Source organism: Aquarana catesbeiana, linkage group LG10, assembly GCF_042186555.1.
Source record: "Aquarana catesbeiana isolate 2022-GZ linkage group LG10, ASM4218655v1, whole genome shotgun sequence".
NCBI classification, from domain to species: Eukaryota; Metazoa; Chordata; class Amphibia; order Anura; family Ranidae; genus Aquarana; species Aquarana catesbeiana.
Genome location: NC_133333.1, coordinates 3,259,324 through 3,278,624, shown reverse-complemented (window position 1 = coordinate 3,278,624; position 19,301 = coordinate 3,259,324). Strand labels below are relative to the sequence as shown.

Here is a 19,301-nt window from a genome sequence, read left to right as displayed (position 1 = left end):
TTCTGTCCTCTCACCTGTATACAATGTATCCTCTGTACTGGTTCTGTCCTCTCACCTGTATACAATGTATCCTCTGTACTGGTTCTCTCCTCTCACCTGTATACAATGTATCCTCTATACTGGTTCTGTCCTCTCACCTGTATACAATGTATCCTCTATACTGGTTCTGTCCTCTCACCTGTATACAATGTATCCTCTGTACTGGTTCTGTCCTCTCACCTGTATACAATGTATCCTCTGTACTGGTTCTCTCCTCTCACCTGTATACAATGTATCCTCTGTACTGGTTCTGTCCTCTCACCTGTATACAATGTATCCTCTGTACTGGTTCTGTCCTCTCACCTGTATACAATGTATCCTCTGTACTGGTTCTCTCCTCTCACCTGTATACAATGTATCCTCTGTACTGGTTCTGTCCTCTCACCTGTATACAATGTATCCTCTGTACTGGTTCTGTCCTCTCACCTGTATACAATGTATCCTCTGTACTGGTTCTCCCCTCTCACCTGTATACAATGTATCCTCTGTACTGGTTCTGTCCTCTCACCTGTATACAATGTATCCTCTGTACTGGTTCTGTCCTCTCACCTGTATACAATGTATCCTCTGTACTGGTTCTGTCCTCTCACCTGTATACAATGTATCCTCTGTACTGGTTCGGTCCTCTCACCTGTATACAATGTATCCTCTGTACTGGATCTCTCCTCTCACCTGTATACAATGTATCCTCTGTACTGGTTCTGTCCTCTCACCTGTATACAATGTATCCTCTGTACTGGTTCTGTCCTCTCACCTGTATACAATGTATCCTCTGTACTGGTTCTGTCCTCTCACCTGTATACAATGTATCCTCTGTACTGGATCTCTCCTCTCACCTGTATACAATGTATCCTCTGTACTGGTTCTCCCCTCTCACCTGTATACAATGTATCCTCTGTACTGGTTCTCTCCTCTCACCTGTATACAATGTATCCTCTGTACTGGTTCTGTCCTCTCACCTGTATACAATGTATCCTCTGTACTGGATCTGTCCTCTCACCTGTATACAATGTATCCTCTGTACTGGTTCTCCCCTCTCACCTGTATACAATGTATCCTCTGTACTGGTTCTGTCCTCTCACCTGTATACAATGTATCCTCTGTACTGGATCTGTCCTCTCACCTGTATACAATGTATCCTCTGTACTGGTTCTATCCTCTCACCTGTATACAATGTATCCTCTGTACTGGTTCTGTCCTCTCACCTGTATACAATGTATCCTCTGTACTGGATCTGTCCTCTCACCTGTATACAATGTATCCTCTGTACTGGTTCTCCCCTCTCACCTGTATACAATGTATCCTCTGTACTGGTTCTGTCCTCTCACCTGTATACAATGTATCCTCTGTACTGGTTCTGTCCTCTCACCTGTATACAATGTATCCTCTGTACTGGTTCTGTCCTCTCACCTGTATACAATGTATCCTCTGTACTGGATCTGTCCTCTCACCTGTATACAATGTATCCTCTGTACTGGATCTGTCCTCTCACCTGTATACAATGTATCCTCTGTACTGGTTCTGTCCTCTCACCTGTATACAATGTATCCTCTGTACTGGTTCTGTCCTCTCACCTGTATACAATGTATCCTCTGTACTGGTTCTCCCCTCTCACCTGTATACAATGTATCCTCTGTACTGGTTCTCTCCTCTCACCTGTATACAATGTATCCTCTGTACTGGTTCTCTCCTCTCACCTGTATACAATGTATCCTCTGTACTGGTTCTGTCCTCTCACCTGTATACAATGTATCCTCTGTACTGGATCTGTCCTCTCACCTGTATACAATGTATCCTCTGTACTGGTTCTCCCCTCTCACCTGTATACAATGTATCCTCTGTACTGGTTCTCCCCTCTCACCTGTATACAATGTACCCTCTGTACTGGTTCTGTCCTCTCACCTGTATACAATGTATCCTCTATACTGGTTCTGTCCTCTCACCTGTATACAATGTATCCTCTGTACTGGTTCTCTCCTCTCACCTGTATACAATGTATCCTCTGTACTGGTTCTGTCCTCTCACCTGTATACAATGTATCCTCTATACTGGTTCTATCCTCTCACCTTATACAATGTATCCTCTGTACTGGTTCTGTCCTCTCACCTGTATACAATGTATCCTCTGTACTGGTTCTATCCTCTCACCTGTATACAATGTATCCTCTATACTGGTTCTATCCTCTCACCTGTATACAATGTATCCTCTATACTGGTTCTCTCCTCTCACCTGTATACAATGTATCCTCTGTACTGGTTCTCCCCTCTCACCTGTATACAATGTATCCTCTGTACTGGTTCTGTCCTCTCACCTGTATACAATGTATCCTCTATACTGGTTCTGTCCTCTCACCTGTATACAATGTATCCTCTGTACTGGTTCTGTCCTCTCACCTGTATACAATGTATCCTCTATACTGGTTCTGTCCTCTCACCTGTATACAATGTATCCTCTGTACTGGTTCTGTCCTCTCACCTGTATACAATGTATCCTCTGTACTGGTTCTGTCCTCTCACCTGTATACAATGTATCCTCTGTACTGGTTCTATCCTCTCACCTGTATACAATGTATCCTCTGTACTGGTTCTGTCCTCTCACCTGTATACAATGTATCCTCTGTACTGGTTCTGTCCTCTCACCTGTATACAATGTATCCTCTGTACTGGTTCTGTCCTCTCACCTGTATACAATGTATCCTCTGTACTGGTTCTGTCCTCTCACCTGTATACAATGTATCCTCTGTACTGGTTCTGTCCTCTCACCTGTATACAATGTATCCTCTGTACTGGTTCTATCCTCTCACCTGTATACAATGTATCCTCTGTACTGGTTCTCTCCTCTCACCTGTATACAATGTATCCTCTGTACTGGTTCTGTCCTCTCACCTGTATACAATGTATCCTCTGTACTGGTTCTGTCCTCTCACCTGTATACAATGTATCCTCTGTACTGGTTCTATCCTCTCACCTGTATACAATGTATCCTCTGTACTGGTTCTCTCCTCTCACCTGTATACAATGTATCCTCTGTACTGGTTCTCTCCTCTCACCTGTATACAATGTATCCTCTGTACTGGATCTCTCCTCTCACCTGTATACAATGTATCCTCTGTACTGGTTCTGTCCTCTCACCTGTATACAATGTATCCTCTGTACTGGTTCTGTCCTCTCACCTGTATACAATGTATCCTCTGTACTGGTTCTGTCCTCTCACCTGTATACAATGTATCCTCTGTACTGGTTCTGTCCTCTCACCTGTATACAATGTATCCTCTGTACTGGTTCTGTCCTCTCACCTGTATACAATGTATCCTCTGTACTGGTTCTCCCCTCTCACCTGTATACAATGTATCCTCTGTACTGGTTCTGTCCTCTCACCTGTATACAATGTATCCTCTGTACTGGTTCTGTCCTCTCACCTGTATACAATGTATCCTCTGTACTGGTTCTGTCCTCTCACCTGTATACAATGTATCCTCTGTACTGGTTCTGTCCTCTCACCTGTATACAATGTATCCTCTGTACTGGTTCTCCCCTCTCACCTGTATACAATGTATCCTCTGTACTGGTTCTGTCCTCTCACCTGTATACAATGTATCCTCTGTACTGGTTCTGTCCTCTCACCTGTATACAATGTATCCTCTGTACTGGTTCTATCCTCTCACCTGTATACAATGTATCCTCTGTACTGGTTCTCCCCTCTCACCTGTATACAATGTATCCTCTGTACTGGTTCTCCCCTCTCACCTGTATACAATGTATCCTCTGTACTGGTTCTGTCCTCTCACCTGTATACAATGTATCCTCTGTACTGGTTCTGTCCTCTCACCTGTATACAATGTATCCTCTGTACTGGTTCTGTCCTCTCACCTGTATACAATGTATCCTCTGTACTGGTTCTGTCCTCTCACCTGTATACAATGTATCCTCTGTACTGGTTCTCTCCTCTCACCTCTATACAATGTATCCTCTGTACTGGTTCTCTCCTCTCACCTGTATACAATGTATCCTCTGTACTGGATCTCTCCTCTCACCTGTATACAATGTATCCTCTGTACTGGTTCTGTCCTCTCACCTGTATACAATGTATCCTCTGTACTGGTTCTGTCCTCTCACCTGTATACAATGTATCCTCTGTACTGGTTCTCTCCTCTCACCTGTATACAATGTATCCTCTGTACTGGTTCTCTCCTCTCACCTGTATACAATGTATCCTCTATACTGGTTTTATCCTCTCACCTGTATACAATGTATCCTCTGTACTGGTTCTATCCTCTCACCTGTATACAATGTATCCTCTGTACTGGTTCTGTCCTCTCACCTGTATACAATGTATCCTCTGTACTGGTTCTCCCCTCTCACCTGTATACAATGTATCCTCTGTACTGGTTCTATCCTCTCACCTGTATACAATGTATCCTCTGTACTGGTTCTGTCCTCTCACCTGTATACAATGTATCCTCTGTACTGGTTCTCCCCTCTCACCTGTATACAATGTATCCTCTGTACTGGTTCTGTCCTCTCACCTGTATACAATGTATCCTCTGTACTGGTTCTGTCCTCTCACCTGTATACAATGTATCCTCTGTACTGGTTCTGTCCTCTCACCTGTATACAATGTATCCTCTGTACTGGTTCTGTCCTCTCACCTGTATACAATGTATCCTCTGTACTGGTTCTGTCCTCTCACCTGTATACAATGTATCCTCTGTACTGGTTCTGTCCTCTCACCTGTATACAATGTATCCTCTGTACTGGTTCTCCCCTCTCACCTGTATACAATGTATCCTCTGTACTGGTTCTATCCTCTCACCTGTATACAATGTATCCTCTGTACTGGTTCTGTCCTCTCACCTGTATACAATGTATCCTCTGTACTGGTTCTCCCCTCTCACCTGTATACAATGTATCCTCTGTACTGGTTCTGTCCTCTCACCTGTATACAATGTATCCTCTGTACTGGTTCTCTCCTCTCACCTGTATACAATGTATCCTCTGTACTGGTTCTGTCCTCTCAACTGTATACAATGTATCCTCTGTACTGGTTCTGTCCTCTCACCTGTATACAATGTATCCTCTGTACTGGTTCTGTCCTCTCACCTGTATACAATGTATCCTCTGTACTGGTTCTCCCCTCTCACCTGTATACAATGTATCCTCTGTACTGGTTCTCCCCTCTCACCTGTATACAATGTATCCTCTGTACTGGTTCTCCCCTCTCACCTGTATACAATGTATCCTCTGTACTGGTTCTCCCCTCTCACCTGTATACAATGTATCCTCTGTACTGGTTCTCCCCTCTCACCTGTATACAATGTATCCTCTGTACTGGTTCTCCCCTCTCATCTGTATACAATGTATCCTCTGTACTGGTTCTCTCCTCTCACCTGTATACAATGTATCCTCTGTACTGGTTCTGTCCTCTCACCTGTATACAATGTATCCTCTGTACTGGTTCTCCCCTCTCACCTGTATACAATGTATCCTCTGTACTGGTTCTGTCCTCTCACCTGTATACAATGTATCCTCTGTACTGGATCTCTCCTCTCACCTGTATACAATGTATCCTCTGTACTGGTTCTCCCCTCTCACCTGTATACAATGTATCCTCTATACTGGTTCTATCCTCTCACCTGTATACAATGTATCCTCTGTACTGGTTCTCCCCTCTCACCTGTATACAATGTATCCTCTGTACTGGTTCTGTCCTCTCACCTGTATACAATGTATCCTCTGTACTGGTTCTGTCCTCTCACCTGTATACAATGTATCCTCTGTACTGGTTCTGTCCTCTCACCTGTATACAATGTATCCTCTGTACTGGATCTCTCCTCTCACCTGTATACAATGTATCCTCTGTACTGGTTCTCCCCTCTCACCTGTATACAATGTATCCTCTGTACTGGTTCTGTCCTCTCACCTGTATACAATGTATCCTCTGTACTGGTTCTGTCCTCTCACCTGTATACAATGTATCCTCTGTACTGGTTCTGTCCTCTCACCTGTATACAATGTATCCTCTGTACTGGTTCTGTCCTCTCACCTGTATACAATGTATCCTCTGTACTGGTTCTATCCTCTCACCTGTATACAATGTATCCTCTGTACTGGTTCTATCCTCTCACCTGTATACAATGTATCCTCTATACTGGTTCTCCCCTCTCGCCTGTATACAATGTATCCTCTGTACTGGTTCTCCCCTCTCACCTGTATACAATGTATCCTCTGTACTGGTTCTGTCCTCTCACCTGTATACAATGTATCCTCTGTACTGGTTCTGTCCTCTCACCTGTATACAATGTATCCTCTGTACTGGTTCTGTCCTCTCACCTGTATACAATGTATCCTCTGTACTGGTTCTGTCCTCTCACCTGTATACAATGTATCCTCTGTACTGGATCTGTCCTCTCACCTGTATACAGTGTATCCTCTGTACTGGTTCTGTCCTCTCACCTGTATACAATGTATCCTCTGTACTGGTTCTCCCCTCTCACCTGTATACAATGTATCCTCTGTACTGGTTCTCTCCTCTCACCTGTATACAATGTATCCTCTGTACTGGATCTGTCCTCTCACCTGTATACAATGTATCCTCTGTACTGGTTCTGTCCTCTCACCTGTATACAATGTATCCTCTGTACTGGTTCTCTCCTCTCACCTGTATACAATGTATCCTCTGTACTGGTTCTCTCCTCTCACCTGTATACAATGTATCCTCTACTGGTTCTGTCCTCTCACCTGTATACAATGTATCCTCTGTACTGGTTCTGTCCTCTCACCTGTATACAATGTATCCTCTGTACTGGTTCTGTCCTCTCACCTGTATACAATGTATCCTCTATACTGGTTCTCTCCTCTCACCTGTATACAATGTATCCTCTGTACTGGTTCTGTCCTCTCACCTGTATACAATGTATCCTCTGTACTGGTTCTCCCCTCTCACCTGTATACAATGTATCCTCTGTACTGGTTCTATCCTCTCACCTGTATACAATGTATCCTCTGTACTGGTTCTCCCCTCTCACCTGTATACAATGTATCCTCTGTACTGGTTCTATCCTCTCACCTGTATACAATGTATCCTCTGTACTGGTTCTATCCTCTCACCTGTATACAATGTATCCTCTGTACTGGTTCTGTCCTCTCACCTGTATACAATGTATCCTCTGTACTGGTTCTCTCCTCTCACCTGTATACAATGTATCCTCTGTACTGGTTCTCTCCTGTCACCTGTATACAATGTATCCTCTGTACTGGTTCTGTCCTCTCACCTGTATACAATGTATCCTCTGTACTGGTTCTCCCCTCTCACCTGTATACAATGTATCCTCTGTACTGGTTCTGTCCTCTCACCTGTATACAATGTATCCTCTGTACTGGTTCTGTCCTCTCACCTGTATACAATGTATCCTCTGTACTGGTTCTGTCCTCTCACCTGTATACAATGTATCCTCTGTACTGGTTCTCCCCTCTCACCTGTATACAATGTATCCTCTGTACTGGTTCTCTCCTCTCACCTGTATACAATGTATCCTCTGTACTGGTTCTCTCCTCTCACCTGTATACAATGTATCCTCTATACTGGTTCTCCCTTCTCACCTGTATACAATGTATCCTCTGTACTGGATCTCTCCTCTCACCTGTATACAATGTATCCTCTGTACTGGTTCTGTCCTCTCACCTGTATACAATGTATCCTCTGTACTGGTTCTCCCCTCTCACCTGTATACAATGTATCCTCTGTACTGGTTCTCTCCTCTCACCTGTATACAATGTATCCTCTGTACTGGTTCTCTCCTCTCACCTGTATACAATGTATCCTCTATACTGGTTCTCCCTTCTCACCTGTATACAATGTATCCTCTGTACTGGATCTCTCCTCTCACCTGTATACAATGTATCCTCTGTACTGGTTCTGTCCTCTCACCTGTATACAATGTATCCTCTGTACTGGTTCTGTCCTCTCACCTGTATACAATGTATCCTCTGTACTGGTTCTGTCCTCTCACCTGTATACAATGTATCCTCTGTACTGGTTCTGTCCTCTCACCTGTATACAATGTATCCTCTGTACTGGTTCTCCCCTCTCACCTGTATACAATGTATCCTCTGTACTGGTTCTCCCCTCTCACCTGTATACAATGTATCCTCTGTACTGGTTCTCCCCTCTCACCTGTATACAATGTATCCTCTGTACTGGTTCTCCCTTCTCACCTGTATACAATGTATCCTCTGTACTGGTTCTGTCCTCTCACCTGTATACAATGTATCCTCTGTACTGGTTCTGTCCTCTCACCTGTATACAATGTATCCTCTGTACTGGTTCTGTCCTCTCACCTGTATACAATGTATCCTCTGTACTGGTTCTGTCCTCTCACCTGTATACAATGTATCCTCTGTACTGGTTCTGTCCTCTCACCTGTATACAATGTATCCTCTGTACTGGTTCTGTCCTCTCACCTGTATACAATGTATCCTCTGTACTGGTTCTGTCCTCTCACCTGTATACAATGTATCCTCTGTACTGGTTCTGTCCTCTCACCTGTATACAATGTATCCTCTGTACTGGTTAGAATTCTCTCACCTGGATTGGTGGATCCTCTGCTATGGGTCCTCCTACAGTCACATTGGCCCCTGTGGACAGTAAACGATGGTGGTTTGTGCGGCAGATCTTGGGACAGCGATACGTTTTTTTACATTTACATTAATAACCTTCACCTGTTCTCTTTCTCAGATCCTCCTCCATGCTGGCCAGCTGCTGGTCATAGGAAGTCCGCAGATTACAGATATCTTCCTCCAACCTGACCCGAGACTTCTGCTCTGCCTCGTATTCCGCCTTCAGCCGAGCAAACCTTTCCTCGTACTCCTGTGTACAGATCAGGTAAGGGGCTCATTGTATACACATCTTATAAATCCACCTGTCGGACCTCCGCAGAGATCTGACGCTTCTCCCATTATACGGCCCCCTCCTGGGGGCGACAATCAGATTCTGTACATGAAAACTTGTCATTTTTTTTTCTTTTTTGTGCCCCACAGGGGAGACTTTCCTTCACTTCCTTTCATGAGACACAACAGGAAGTGACAGGAATTGTCACCTGAATAGGTGTCCCCATTGCAGGATTCTCCCCTATCCCTGTTTTAATGACAACAGTCAGATGCACAAATAGAGGAGGATCAACCTCCCCAGCAGGGACACAGTATTCCCATGTCCGCTCTGATTGGCTGCGTCTGACTTCCTGTATGGGCGGTGCCTTTTACAGAGTTGCTCTGGTGACCTGTTGTCAGTTTGATTGGCTCTGTCCTTGCAGGGATTCGGATTGGATAGTGTTTAATATATATAGGCCTGCACTATAGCTCATGGTGGACAAGTGATGAGCTGTGAGCAAAGTGGGTGGGACCTCAGAAACGCGTCGGTGAACACAGTACATATGTGTATTGGCGGGACGGTCATTACATGAAGGTGGATATTGGCATTACCTGGCGGATCAGCTGTTTTTCTGCCTCCACGTCCACTTCATGTCCGTTGACTTCTGCCTTCACCGGCGGCTTCTCAAATGCTGATACAAAACAGAACAATATGGTCAGTCTGACAGATTATCCTCCGGTTCAAGAAGTTACAAATTATAATATTGGCTTGTATGGTGGTTACGGATTATATACAGCAAGAGCAAGGGTGATCGAGTCCAGAATGATGTTTCATTTGCGCAACAATATAAAATAAATGACGCGTTCGGGGGTTCACTAGCACCCAGTTGTAAAGGCAGAAGGTGCATTCTATGCATTAAGATGTCCAGCAGCCCCCCCCCCCCCCCTCCCCCCAATACATACCTGAGCCCCATCTCGATCCAGCGGCGTTGTATGAGAGACTCGGCTGTCCGGACCCCCCCCCCTCTCCTCATTGGCTGAGACAGCAGCGAAGCGTCATTGGCTCCCACTGCTGTCAACGCCAGTGAGCCAATGAAGAGAGAGAGGGGGCGGGGCCACGACTCCATGTCTGAATGGACACACCAAGCAGCGGCTTGGCTCCCGTGCCCCTATAGCAAGCTGCTTGCTGTGGGGGCACTCAGCAAAAGGGAGGGGCCAGGAGCAGCGAAGGGAGACCCGATAGGAGGATCAGAGCTGCTCTGTCATAGAGCAGGGAAGTATGACATGGTTGTTATTTTTAAAGGAGAAAAAAAATGTGACTATATTATCACTAAGTAAATGATATCAGTAATGTCTGGACTTGCTGATACTAATATCTCATGTGAAAGACCTAGAACTATCTCTAGCCGCTCTGAATGCAGGAATTATTGATGTCATGTAATACCCTTGCAGCCCTAAGGAAGGGGGTGTTTGTGAATCCCTGAAACGCGTTGGATTTTTGTTGTACATTGTTGATCATTCAATAAAATATCCATATGAAATTATTACCTTTGGAGTGGTGTCCCTTCTACATTTTACATATCTGAATCTTTCTCAAGACCCCCCTCAGTTTTGGGGGTGCTTGTGTCACATGGTAGCTGCCTCACCGCAGGGATTCAGTTTAGTAAATGAGAGGCGCTGACATTCCTGGATACTAATAATGGGAGATCGAGCACCTCTTATACATGTACTCCAACTTACGGGTTATGTCTTTGATGTCGGATTGGTGGGTCAGCATGGTCTTTAACTTCTTGATCTCCTCCTGGTACTCCCTCAGCAGGGCGTCTTTAGGGTCCTCATTGATGCGCGGTTTGTTTTTGATGTTTTTGGCTCGGTTGGCGTAGCGCAGCGTGCTGAGGGTCTCGTCGTAATTGTTGTCGGCGGGAGACAGACAAGCCACCATCAGAGTTTTTGTGTTCCCCCCGAGAGAGTCCTGCAGAAGACGGGTCAGCTTGGAGTCCCTGTAGGGGATATGCGTGGACTTCCCATCCACCAGGGCTGAGATGACGTTGCCCAGAGCGGAGAGGGACAGGTTTATTTTGGTAGCCTCTTTCAGTCGCTCTCCTGTGGCTCCGGTTTTTGACTGTCTCTCGCTGCCTGCCAGATCCACCAGATTCAACTTTCCTGCTCGTAGGTGATCCTCGCCATTCTCATCTGTGAGAAGACAAGAGGTCAGTTACTGCAGAAATATTATGGCCTCCTCAACCCATTGCATTAAAGGATACCAGGGCCTCCCCCCATCCCCTTGGCATCAGGATATTGCCCCTACCCATGTCACATCAGGATGGCCTATACCCCCCTCTATCCATCTTACATCAGGGCAGCCCCCTTTCCTCGTGTCACCTCGGGGTAGCCCTCCTCTCCTCGTGTCACCTCGGGGTAGCCCTCCTCTCCTCGTGTCACCTCGGGGTAGCCCTCCTCTCCTCGTGTCACCTCGGGGTAGCCCTCCTCTCCTCGTGTCACCTCGGGGTAGCCCCCCTCTCCTCGGGTCACCTCGGGGTAGCCCCCCTCTCCTCGGGTCACCTCGGGGTAGCCCCCCTCTCCTCGGGTCACCTCGGGGTAGCCCTCCTCTCCTCGTGTCACCTCGGGGTAGCCCTCCTCTCCTCGTGTCACCTCGGGGTAGCCCTCCTCTCCTCGTGTCACCTCGGGGTAGCCCTCCTCTCCTCGTGTCACCTCGGGGTAGCCCTCCTCTCCTCGTGTCACCTCGGGGTAGCCCTCCTCTCCTCGTGTCACCTCGGGGTAGCCCCCCTCTCCTCGGGTCACCTCGGGGTAGCCCCCCTCTCCTCGGGTCACCTCGGGGTAGCCCTCCTCTCCTCGTGTCACCTCGGGGTAGCCCTCCTCTCCTCGGGTCACCTCGGGGTAGTCCTCCTCTCCTCGGGTCACCTCGGGGTAGCCCCCCTCTCCTCAGGTCACCTCGGGGTAGCCCCCCTCTCCTCGGGTCACCTCGGGGTAGCCCCCCTCTCCTCGGGTCACCTCGGGGTAGCCCCCCTCTCCTCGGGTCACCTCGGGGTAGCCCCCCTCTCCTCGGGTCACCTCGGGGTAGCCCTCCTCTCCTCGGGTCACCTCGGGGTAGCCCCCCTCTCCTCGGGTCACCTCGGGGTAGCCCTCCTCTCCTCGTGTCACCTCGGGGTAGCCCTCCTCTCCTCGGGTCACCTCGGGGTAGCCCCCCTCTCCTCGGGTCACCTCGGGGTAGCCCTCCTCTCCTCGTGTCACCTCGGGGTAGTCCTCCTCTCCTCGGGTCACCTCGGGGTAGCCCCCCTCTCCTCGGGTCACCTCGGGGTAGCCCTCCTCTCCTCGGGTCACCTCGGGGTAGCCCCCCTCTCCTCGGGTCACCTCGGGGTAGCCCCCCTCTCCTCGGGTCACCTCGGGGTAGCCCCCCTCTCCTCGGGTCACCTCGGGGTAGCCCCCCTCTCCTCTGGTCACCTCGGGGTAGCCCCCCTCTACTATGGTCACCTCGGGGTAGCCCCCCTCTACTATGGTCACCTCGGGGTAGCCCCCCTCTACTCTGGTCACCTCGGGGTAGCCCCCCTCTCCTCTGGTCAGCTCGGGGTAGCCTTACCTGTATTGCACATTTCTATATTGATGGTGAAAATGGAGTGTGACCGGGAGGAGTCTTTATTCATCAAGGTGTATCCAACCGAACGATTCCTCCAGCCCGTCTCCATGATCTTCTCACACTCGGCTACGCTGTGCACGGTGTGCAGGGACAGGGCTCTCACATACACCCCCTTATCCGGGTGTTCCTTCAGCTGACAACATACAAAACACAATCATAAATCGCTACAACATCCCCAGGAGGCAATACGTGCGCAGGCGCGGCGATTGTATGAACATGCGCAGAAATGCCGCGAGACACAGTGCCCGCCCACCACAAACTGGCAGCATTGGTGCCGACGTTCGCCACTAGTCTGTGCCCGCCCCTGAAGTGCCAGGAAGAGACCGGCGTGTATCTGTGCAAGAGACCTTTGTTTTTTTAATGGTGGTGCAGAACAGCGATGGGGGGGGGGGGTAATTTGCAACTTTAAGTGAATTATTTAAACTCTAAAATATAATCTAAAATCTAATAAACTCCAATAAGGAAATTCTCTTATTTGACCTGGTGAATATTATAACATTGAAAGGGTTTTTTTTCTGTTTGATCAGTGAAAAAAAAAAAAAAAAAAGGATTGGTTGATTCTGAGAGAAATCCATCGAGCTGATAACTTTCTGTGCTGCACTGAAATCCCAGGCAATGTTATCTGCTCTCCTCTATGGACTATAGAACACCTCCCCCATCTTATGGTAATGAGCAGGGGGGGGGTGTTCTGTAGTCCTGTCCTAGAGTGACAATGCTGCAAGAATAGATTTATAGAGCGCTGACAATGTTACGTTCACATCGGTCCCTGCCCCAAGGAGCTTACAATCTAAGGTCCCTATGTCACATACATACATGTACTGGGGGCCAACTTACTCAGAAGCCAATTATACTCCCAGCATGTCTGTGGAGTGTGGGAGGAAAGTGGAGTATCCCGAGGAAACCTTCACAGGCACAGGTGTGGGGTTCTATGGCAGTGGAGGGTCATCCTCTCTTCTGGTGCTGTATGCTCTGTACAGCGCTACGTTATATGTCAGCGATATGGAAATGATGATTCCAATGGCTGTGACTGATGGTTCCTCTGTAGCGTTGTGTGCCGAGCCGCTCTGGGGCTGCAGACAGATTCATGTATTTGGTACAGATGTCTTGTACTGGTGTCATTTACTGGACATATATTTGGACTTGTGATGGTAAAATAGATCCAGAAGCCTAATCCCTGGGGGAGGGGTGGGGGGGTCAGGTTTTGGCTGTACGGGTTTACTGCCGGTATTGGTATCATTACATCAGTGAGGCCGGATGATTTCCCACATTTGGCGGCAGCGCCGGACTCCATTTTGTACCATTACACTGACAGGCAGGCATCTGCCGATGCGTCTGGGAGAAGAGACAACCGTTGTTGTGGTAACTCAGGTCAACGAGCCGAGCCGGTAACAAAGCCTGGCATGTGTGTCCCCGCTCCTCCCTCCTCTGCCTGGGGGAAACCTAATACACAGCAAGATTTTAACCATGTCCTGCCTGAAGCCACCGCCGTCTGCCCCTGACGCTGCGTCTCTTTATATTAGATCATTGTGTGTATACAGTGTCTGCCTATTACATCATCATTATTCTCTGGCTCAGCCGTCATGTTAAGCTGAAAAATTCTTCTAAGCAATGCACACAATGCACTGACCCCCTGTTCATAGAGTGTGGAAATGTGGGGTCCTTCAGTATTGAGCCAAAATTTGTGGACACCTGACCATCACTCTTCTATGAGCTTGTTGGGCATCTTATTACAAAAAGACACGGCCATGAATATGGACTTCTCCCAACCCATGGCCATTAATATGGACTTGTCCCCGAACCATGGCCATCAATATGGACTTGTCCCCGAACCATGGCCATTAATATGGACTTGTCCCCGAACCATGGCCATTAATATGGACTTGTCCCCGAACCATGGCCATCAATATGGACTTGTCCCCGAACCATGGCCATTAATATGGACTTGTCCCCGAACCATGGCCATTAATATGGACTTGTCCCAGAACCATGGCCATTAATATGGACTTGTCCAAAACCCATGGCCATTAACCACTTAAGGACTGGAAGGTTTTACACCCTTCAAGGCCAGGCCATTTTTTGCAATACACTACTGCGTTACTTTAGCTGACAATTGCACGGTCATGCGACGCTCTACACAAATAAAATTGATGTCCTTTTTCCCCCACAAATAAAGCTTTCTTTTGATGGTATTTGATCACCTCTGCGTTTTTTATTTTTTTGCTATAAAACAAAAAAAGAGCAACAATTTAAAAAAAACAAAAAAAAATATTATTTATTTTCTGCTATAATACATATCCCAAAAAATAAACATTAAAAAAAATGTATTCTGATAGATAGTTTTGGTAATATATATATATATATATATATATATATATATATATATATATATATATATATATCTCAAAAAGTGTATATTGATTGGTTTGCTCAAAAGTTATAGCGTCTACAAAATAGGGGATACATTTATGGCATTTTTACTATTATTATTTATTTTATTTTGTTTTACTAGTAATGGCGGTGATCAGCGATTTTTAGCGGGACTGCGACCTTGTGGTGGACAGACCAGACACTTTTGACATTTTTTTGGGACCACTGACATTATTACAGTAATCAGAGCTAAAAATATCCACTGATCACTGTATAAATGACACTGGCAAGTAAGGGGTTAAAACTAGGGGGAAATCAAGGGGTTAAGTATGTCCTAGGGAGGGATTTCTAACTGTGGGGTGAGGGGACTGACTGGGAGTACAGAGATATCGCTGTTCCTAATCACTAGGAACAGACCATCAACATTATACTACCCTGTCAGAACGGGGATCTGCTTTGTTTACATTGGCAGATCCCCCTTCTGCCTCTCTGAAGAGCGATCGCTGGTGGCCAGCGGACTTCGCGGGTGGCCAGCAGACATTGCGGCTGTGTGCGCGACCACAGTATCTCGTGCATGAAACAACGTATGGTACGTTGGTTTGCGCAATAGGGCCGCCCTGCCGCAGTATATATGCGGTGGGTGGTCCCCAACCCATGGCCATTAATATGGAGTTTTCCCCAACCCATGGCCATTAATATGGAGTTTTCCCCAACCCATGGCCATTAATATGGAGTTTTCCCCAAACCATGGCCATTAATATGGAGTTTCCCCCAAACCATGGCCATTAATATTGAGTTTTCCCCAACCCATAGCCATTAATATGGAGTTTCCCACAACCCATGACCATTGATATGAAGTTTTCCCCAACATAGGGCCATTAATATGACGTTTTCCCCAACCCATGGCCATTAATATGAAGTTTTCCCCAACATAGGGCCATTAATATGACGTTTTCCCCAACCCATGACCATTAATTATGGAGTTTTCCCCAACATAGGGCCATTAATATGACGTTTTCCCCAACCCATGGCCATTAATATGGAGTTTTCCCCAACCCATGGCCATTAATATGGAGTTTTCCCCAACATAGGGCCATTAATATGACGCTTTCCTTAACCCATGGCCATTAACAGGAAGTTGTCCCCATTCCACAGCCATTAATACAGAGCTCCCCCTCTATAACATTCTTCACTCTTTTAGTAAGGCTTTCCACAAGAATTTGGAGGATGTCTCTTGGAATTTGTGCCCATTTGTGAGGTCATGTACGAATGTTGGATGAATGTGGGGATGTTTTTCAGCAGTCAGGACTGGGAAACTGGTCAGTGTTGAGGAAAAGATGGATGGTGCTAAATACAGGGATATTCTTGAGCAAAACCTGTAGCACTCTGTGTGTGATTTGAGGCTAGGACGGAGGTTCACCTTCCAGCAGGACAATGACCCCAAACACACTGCTAAAGCAAAACTTGAGTGGTTTAAGGGGAAACATGGAAATGTGTTGGAATGGCCTAGTCAAAGCCCAGACCTTAATCCAATAGAAAATCTGTGCTCAGACTTAAAGATTGCTGTTCACAAGTGCAAACCATCCAACTTGAAGGAGCTGGAGCAGTTTTGCAAGGAGGAATGGGCAAAAATCCCAGTGGTAAGATGTGGCAAGATCATAGAGACTTATCCAAAGCGACTTGGAGCTGTGATAGCTGCAAAAGGTGGCTCTACAAAGTATTGACTTTAGGGGGGTGAATAGTTTTGCACATTGACTTTTTCTGTTATTTTGTCCTATTTGTTGTTTGCTTCACAATTAGAAAAAAAAAACAAAAAAAAACAAACAACATCTTCAAAGTTGTGGGCGTGTTCTGTAAATTAAATGATGCAAATCAAACAATCCATGTTAATTCCAGGATATGAGGCAACAAAACACGAAAAATGCCGGGGGGGGTGAATACTTTTGCAAGGCACTGTAGGTGTGATGGTCAGGGGTCTACATACCTCTGGCTACATAGTAAATGGTGCAGTCAGTTGCCATATGTCACCTCTAAACTATTGGAAGGTTTAATGACTTTGTTTCAGGTTTGTGCTGTCTGTATTGCCTGAATAGAAAAAAGGCTGATATCTGAGATATAAGGCTTGCCCAGTGGGCCACTGGAATGGTGGTCAGGCCAACAAATGGCCTTTAAAAAATTGGTTATGGTTCATGGAAAGGAACAAGTTTTTGATCTCGAGTTCCCTGCGATAGACCGTTTACCTTGACTAGGATCAACTAGGATGATCTGTCAGTGTGAATGATCACAGGGGTCTCCCATGGCCCACCCCCCTCCAAGAGATCAGCCCATATGGTGGAGAAGCCTATGAAGATTCATCTCGCTCACCCTGTGGGCTGAATGTGAGAAATCAATTCGATTTCCCCATCCACACTAAACAGCACAGATGAAGGAATCTTCCCTGACAGCTATTGTATTCTGACAGCTGGCACCCATGGCTGTCAAAATACCTGGACAGTGACTGTATCTGATTGGATGAAGTCATTGTTTGGTGACCATTTGCCACCCAGCTCCTTCAACAAAAGTCAACTGAACAGATCCCGGATGAGCCCCCAACGTCCCAAAAAAAATAAACTCAAAAATCAACTTTGTAGAGTTGGGTTGCGTTGACAGGTCTGCCCACAGCTTGAATTTTAAAACGTTTTAGTAGGAAACGGCTGAAGTTTGAGCCATCATAGCATGGTGGTGGCCATTCCACAGATCTATAGGAACGTTCCATACCTCCAGCTTCTGCTTGGTGTCCTCTCCCAGTAGATCCCGGATCTCCTCATTGTAGATCTCCAGGTACGAGGCTCGCACTAAGAACTTGGTGTTTTCGGCACACTGTGGAATCGAGGAAAGTAGATAAACGTGAGATCCAGGAATATGGGAAGGCCACAAAGATGTAGAAGACGAGTCCCTTCGCTCACCTGAATGCTCTCAAAGATATGTTCGAACGCTCGGGGAATGATCCCCCTCTGCGACGGAGGGTCCGGGATCCCCTGCATGCTGAAGGATTTCCCGCTGCCGGTCTGTCCGTAGGCAAAGATGGTGCCATTGTACCCTTCTGTGACTCCCTGCAGGGGGGGAGGGGACACAGGCCGGTCAGTGTCATACACAAAGGAAGATGTACATTCACAGCTCCATTATACTCACAGTGTCCATGTTGTTCATGGCAACCTTATGAAGTTCTTCATTTTAAAACTAAAATCCAGGTAAGCTGCTAAGTACAGATATGGTAACTGTTTAACCTGACAAAAGGGTTTGTAAGGATCCAGCCACCCCTGCCAGAAAGCAAAGCCAGGTCTGTAAAATCCACAAGCAACACAGACCTGGCTAAGAATAAGCCCCAGCCTGCTATGAAGGAGCAGCAGCATGCTGATTAGGTCATCACCCTGCTCTCTCCTACTGTAAGCGTGTGCGTGCAGCAGAACCTGTTTTATATCCTTGCCAGGCAAAAAACTATACTGTAAAATATATATATATATATATATATATATTTTTTTTTTTTAATCAATGTATACAGTATATGCATTATTATTATTTCTGCGTGGAGTTCGGTTTGGACTTGCAGTATACGTGGTGCGCACAGCTCAGCAGACTGTAGAAACTATTTACCCATCACTTAGTAATGTCTGTCTGCTGCAGCCGCTGTAATACTTTAATGCCGATAACACTCCACAATGCAGACAGACCCTCCCTGTGTACACAGCTCTCCGCGCTCTGGTGTACCGGCCTGCTTTAAGGATCACTCCGGACACACACCCTTTTTTCTGATGTCAAAAGTTAACCGACTAAACTGCGTCAGGATCTCCAGACAAGCTGCGGTGGGACTCTACCCTGCCTAGCTTAACTACCCCTCCCTGGGGCTGCCCTGCCAACTACCACCTTGGCTGCCCTGCTAACTGTTTTCTGTGTTGCAATTTTGGCATTGAAATCACCCGGCCCGGGTATAGTGAACCCTGACCCCGGATTCCTAGAATCAGTTTAGTTTTTTGGGTTAACGATTACGTTAGTTAGGCTAATGGTTAAGGGGTGGTCCACCTAAGTAGTACATTGTTCATTAAGGGGTTATTTGGAGTTACGGGTTGGGGGGTTACATTTTTTGGGTTGGGTTAGAGGTCACAGCAGAACTTTGCTCACCTCCGTTCCAGCAATGAGGTGCCTAGGATCTTCTTATGGGTTCCAATCTCCGACAACTATGAATGGCCAGGGTGAGGTGATGTCACTACTGCGCGTGCGTTGCACAATGAGCTGCACATGCAAGCAAGACTACTATAATATGTGGTATGTCTCTTCTGTATTAAAAAGCCTCCCTGTTCACATTTTTACACCAAGTAGAGTTCTGGTGGGTGAGTGGA

General features: G+C 46.6%; 1 protein-coding gene across 1 annotated transcript in view; it reads right to left on the bottom strand.

Moving 5' to 3' along the window:
• Window positions 1–18,017, bottom strand: part of KIF17 (kinesin family member 17) — a gene marked incomplete at its 5' end in the record, with an annotated part of 29,235 nt that extends 11,218 nt beyond the window's left edge. Inside the window, 7 exon segments of the mRNA XM_073601483.1 lie at window positions 8,623–8,672; window positions 8,757–8,904; window positions 9,516–9,595; window positions 10,644–11,096; window positions 12,502–12,691; window positions 17,683–17,784; window positions 17,871–18,017. Of these exon segments, the coding sequence (XP_073457584.1) occupies window positions 8,623–8,672; window positions 8,757–8,904; window positions 9,516–9,595; window positions 10,644–11,096; window positions 12,502–12,691; window positions 17,683–17,784; window positions 17,871–18,017 (1,170 nt within the window).
• Between the last annotated feature and the right edge of the window lie 1,284 nt (window positions 18,018–19,301).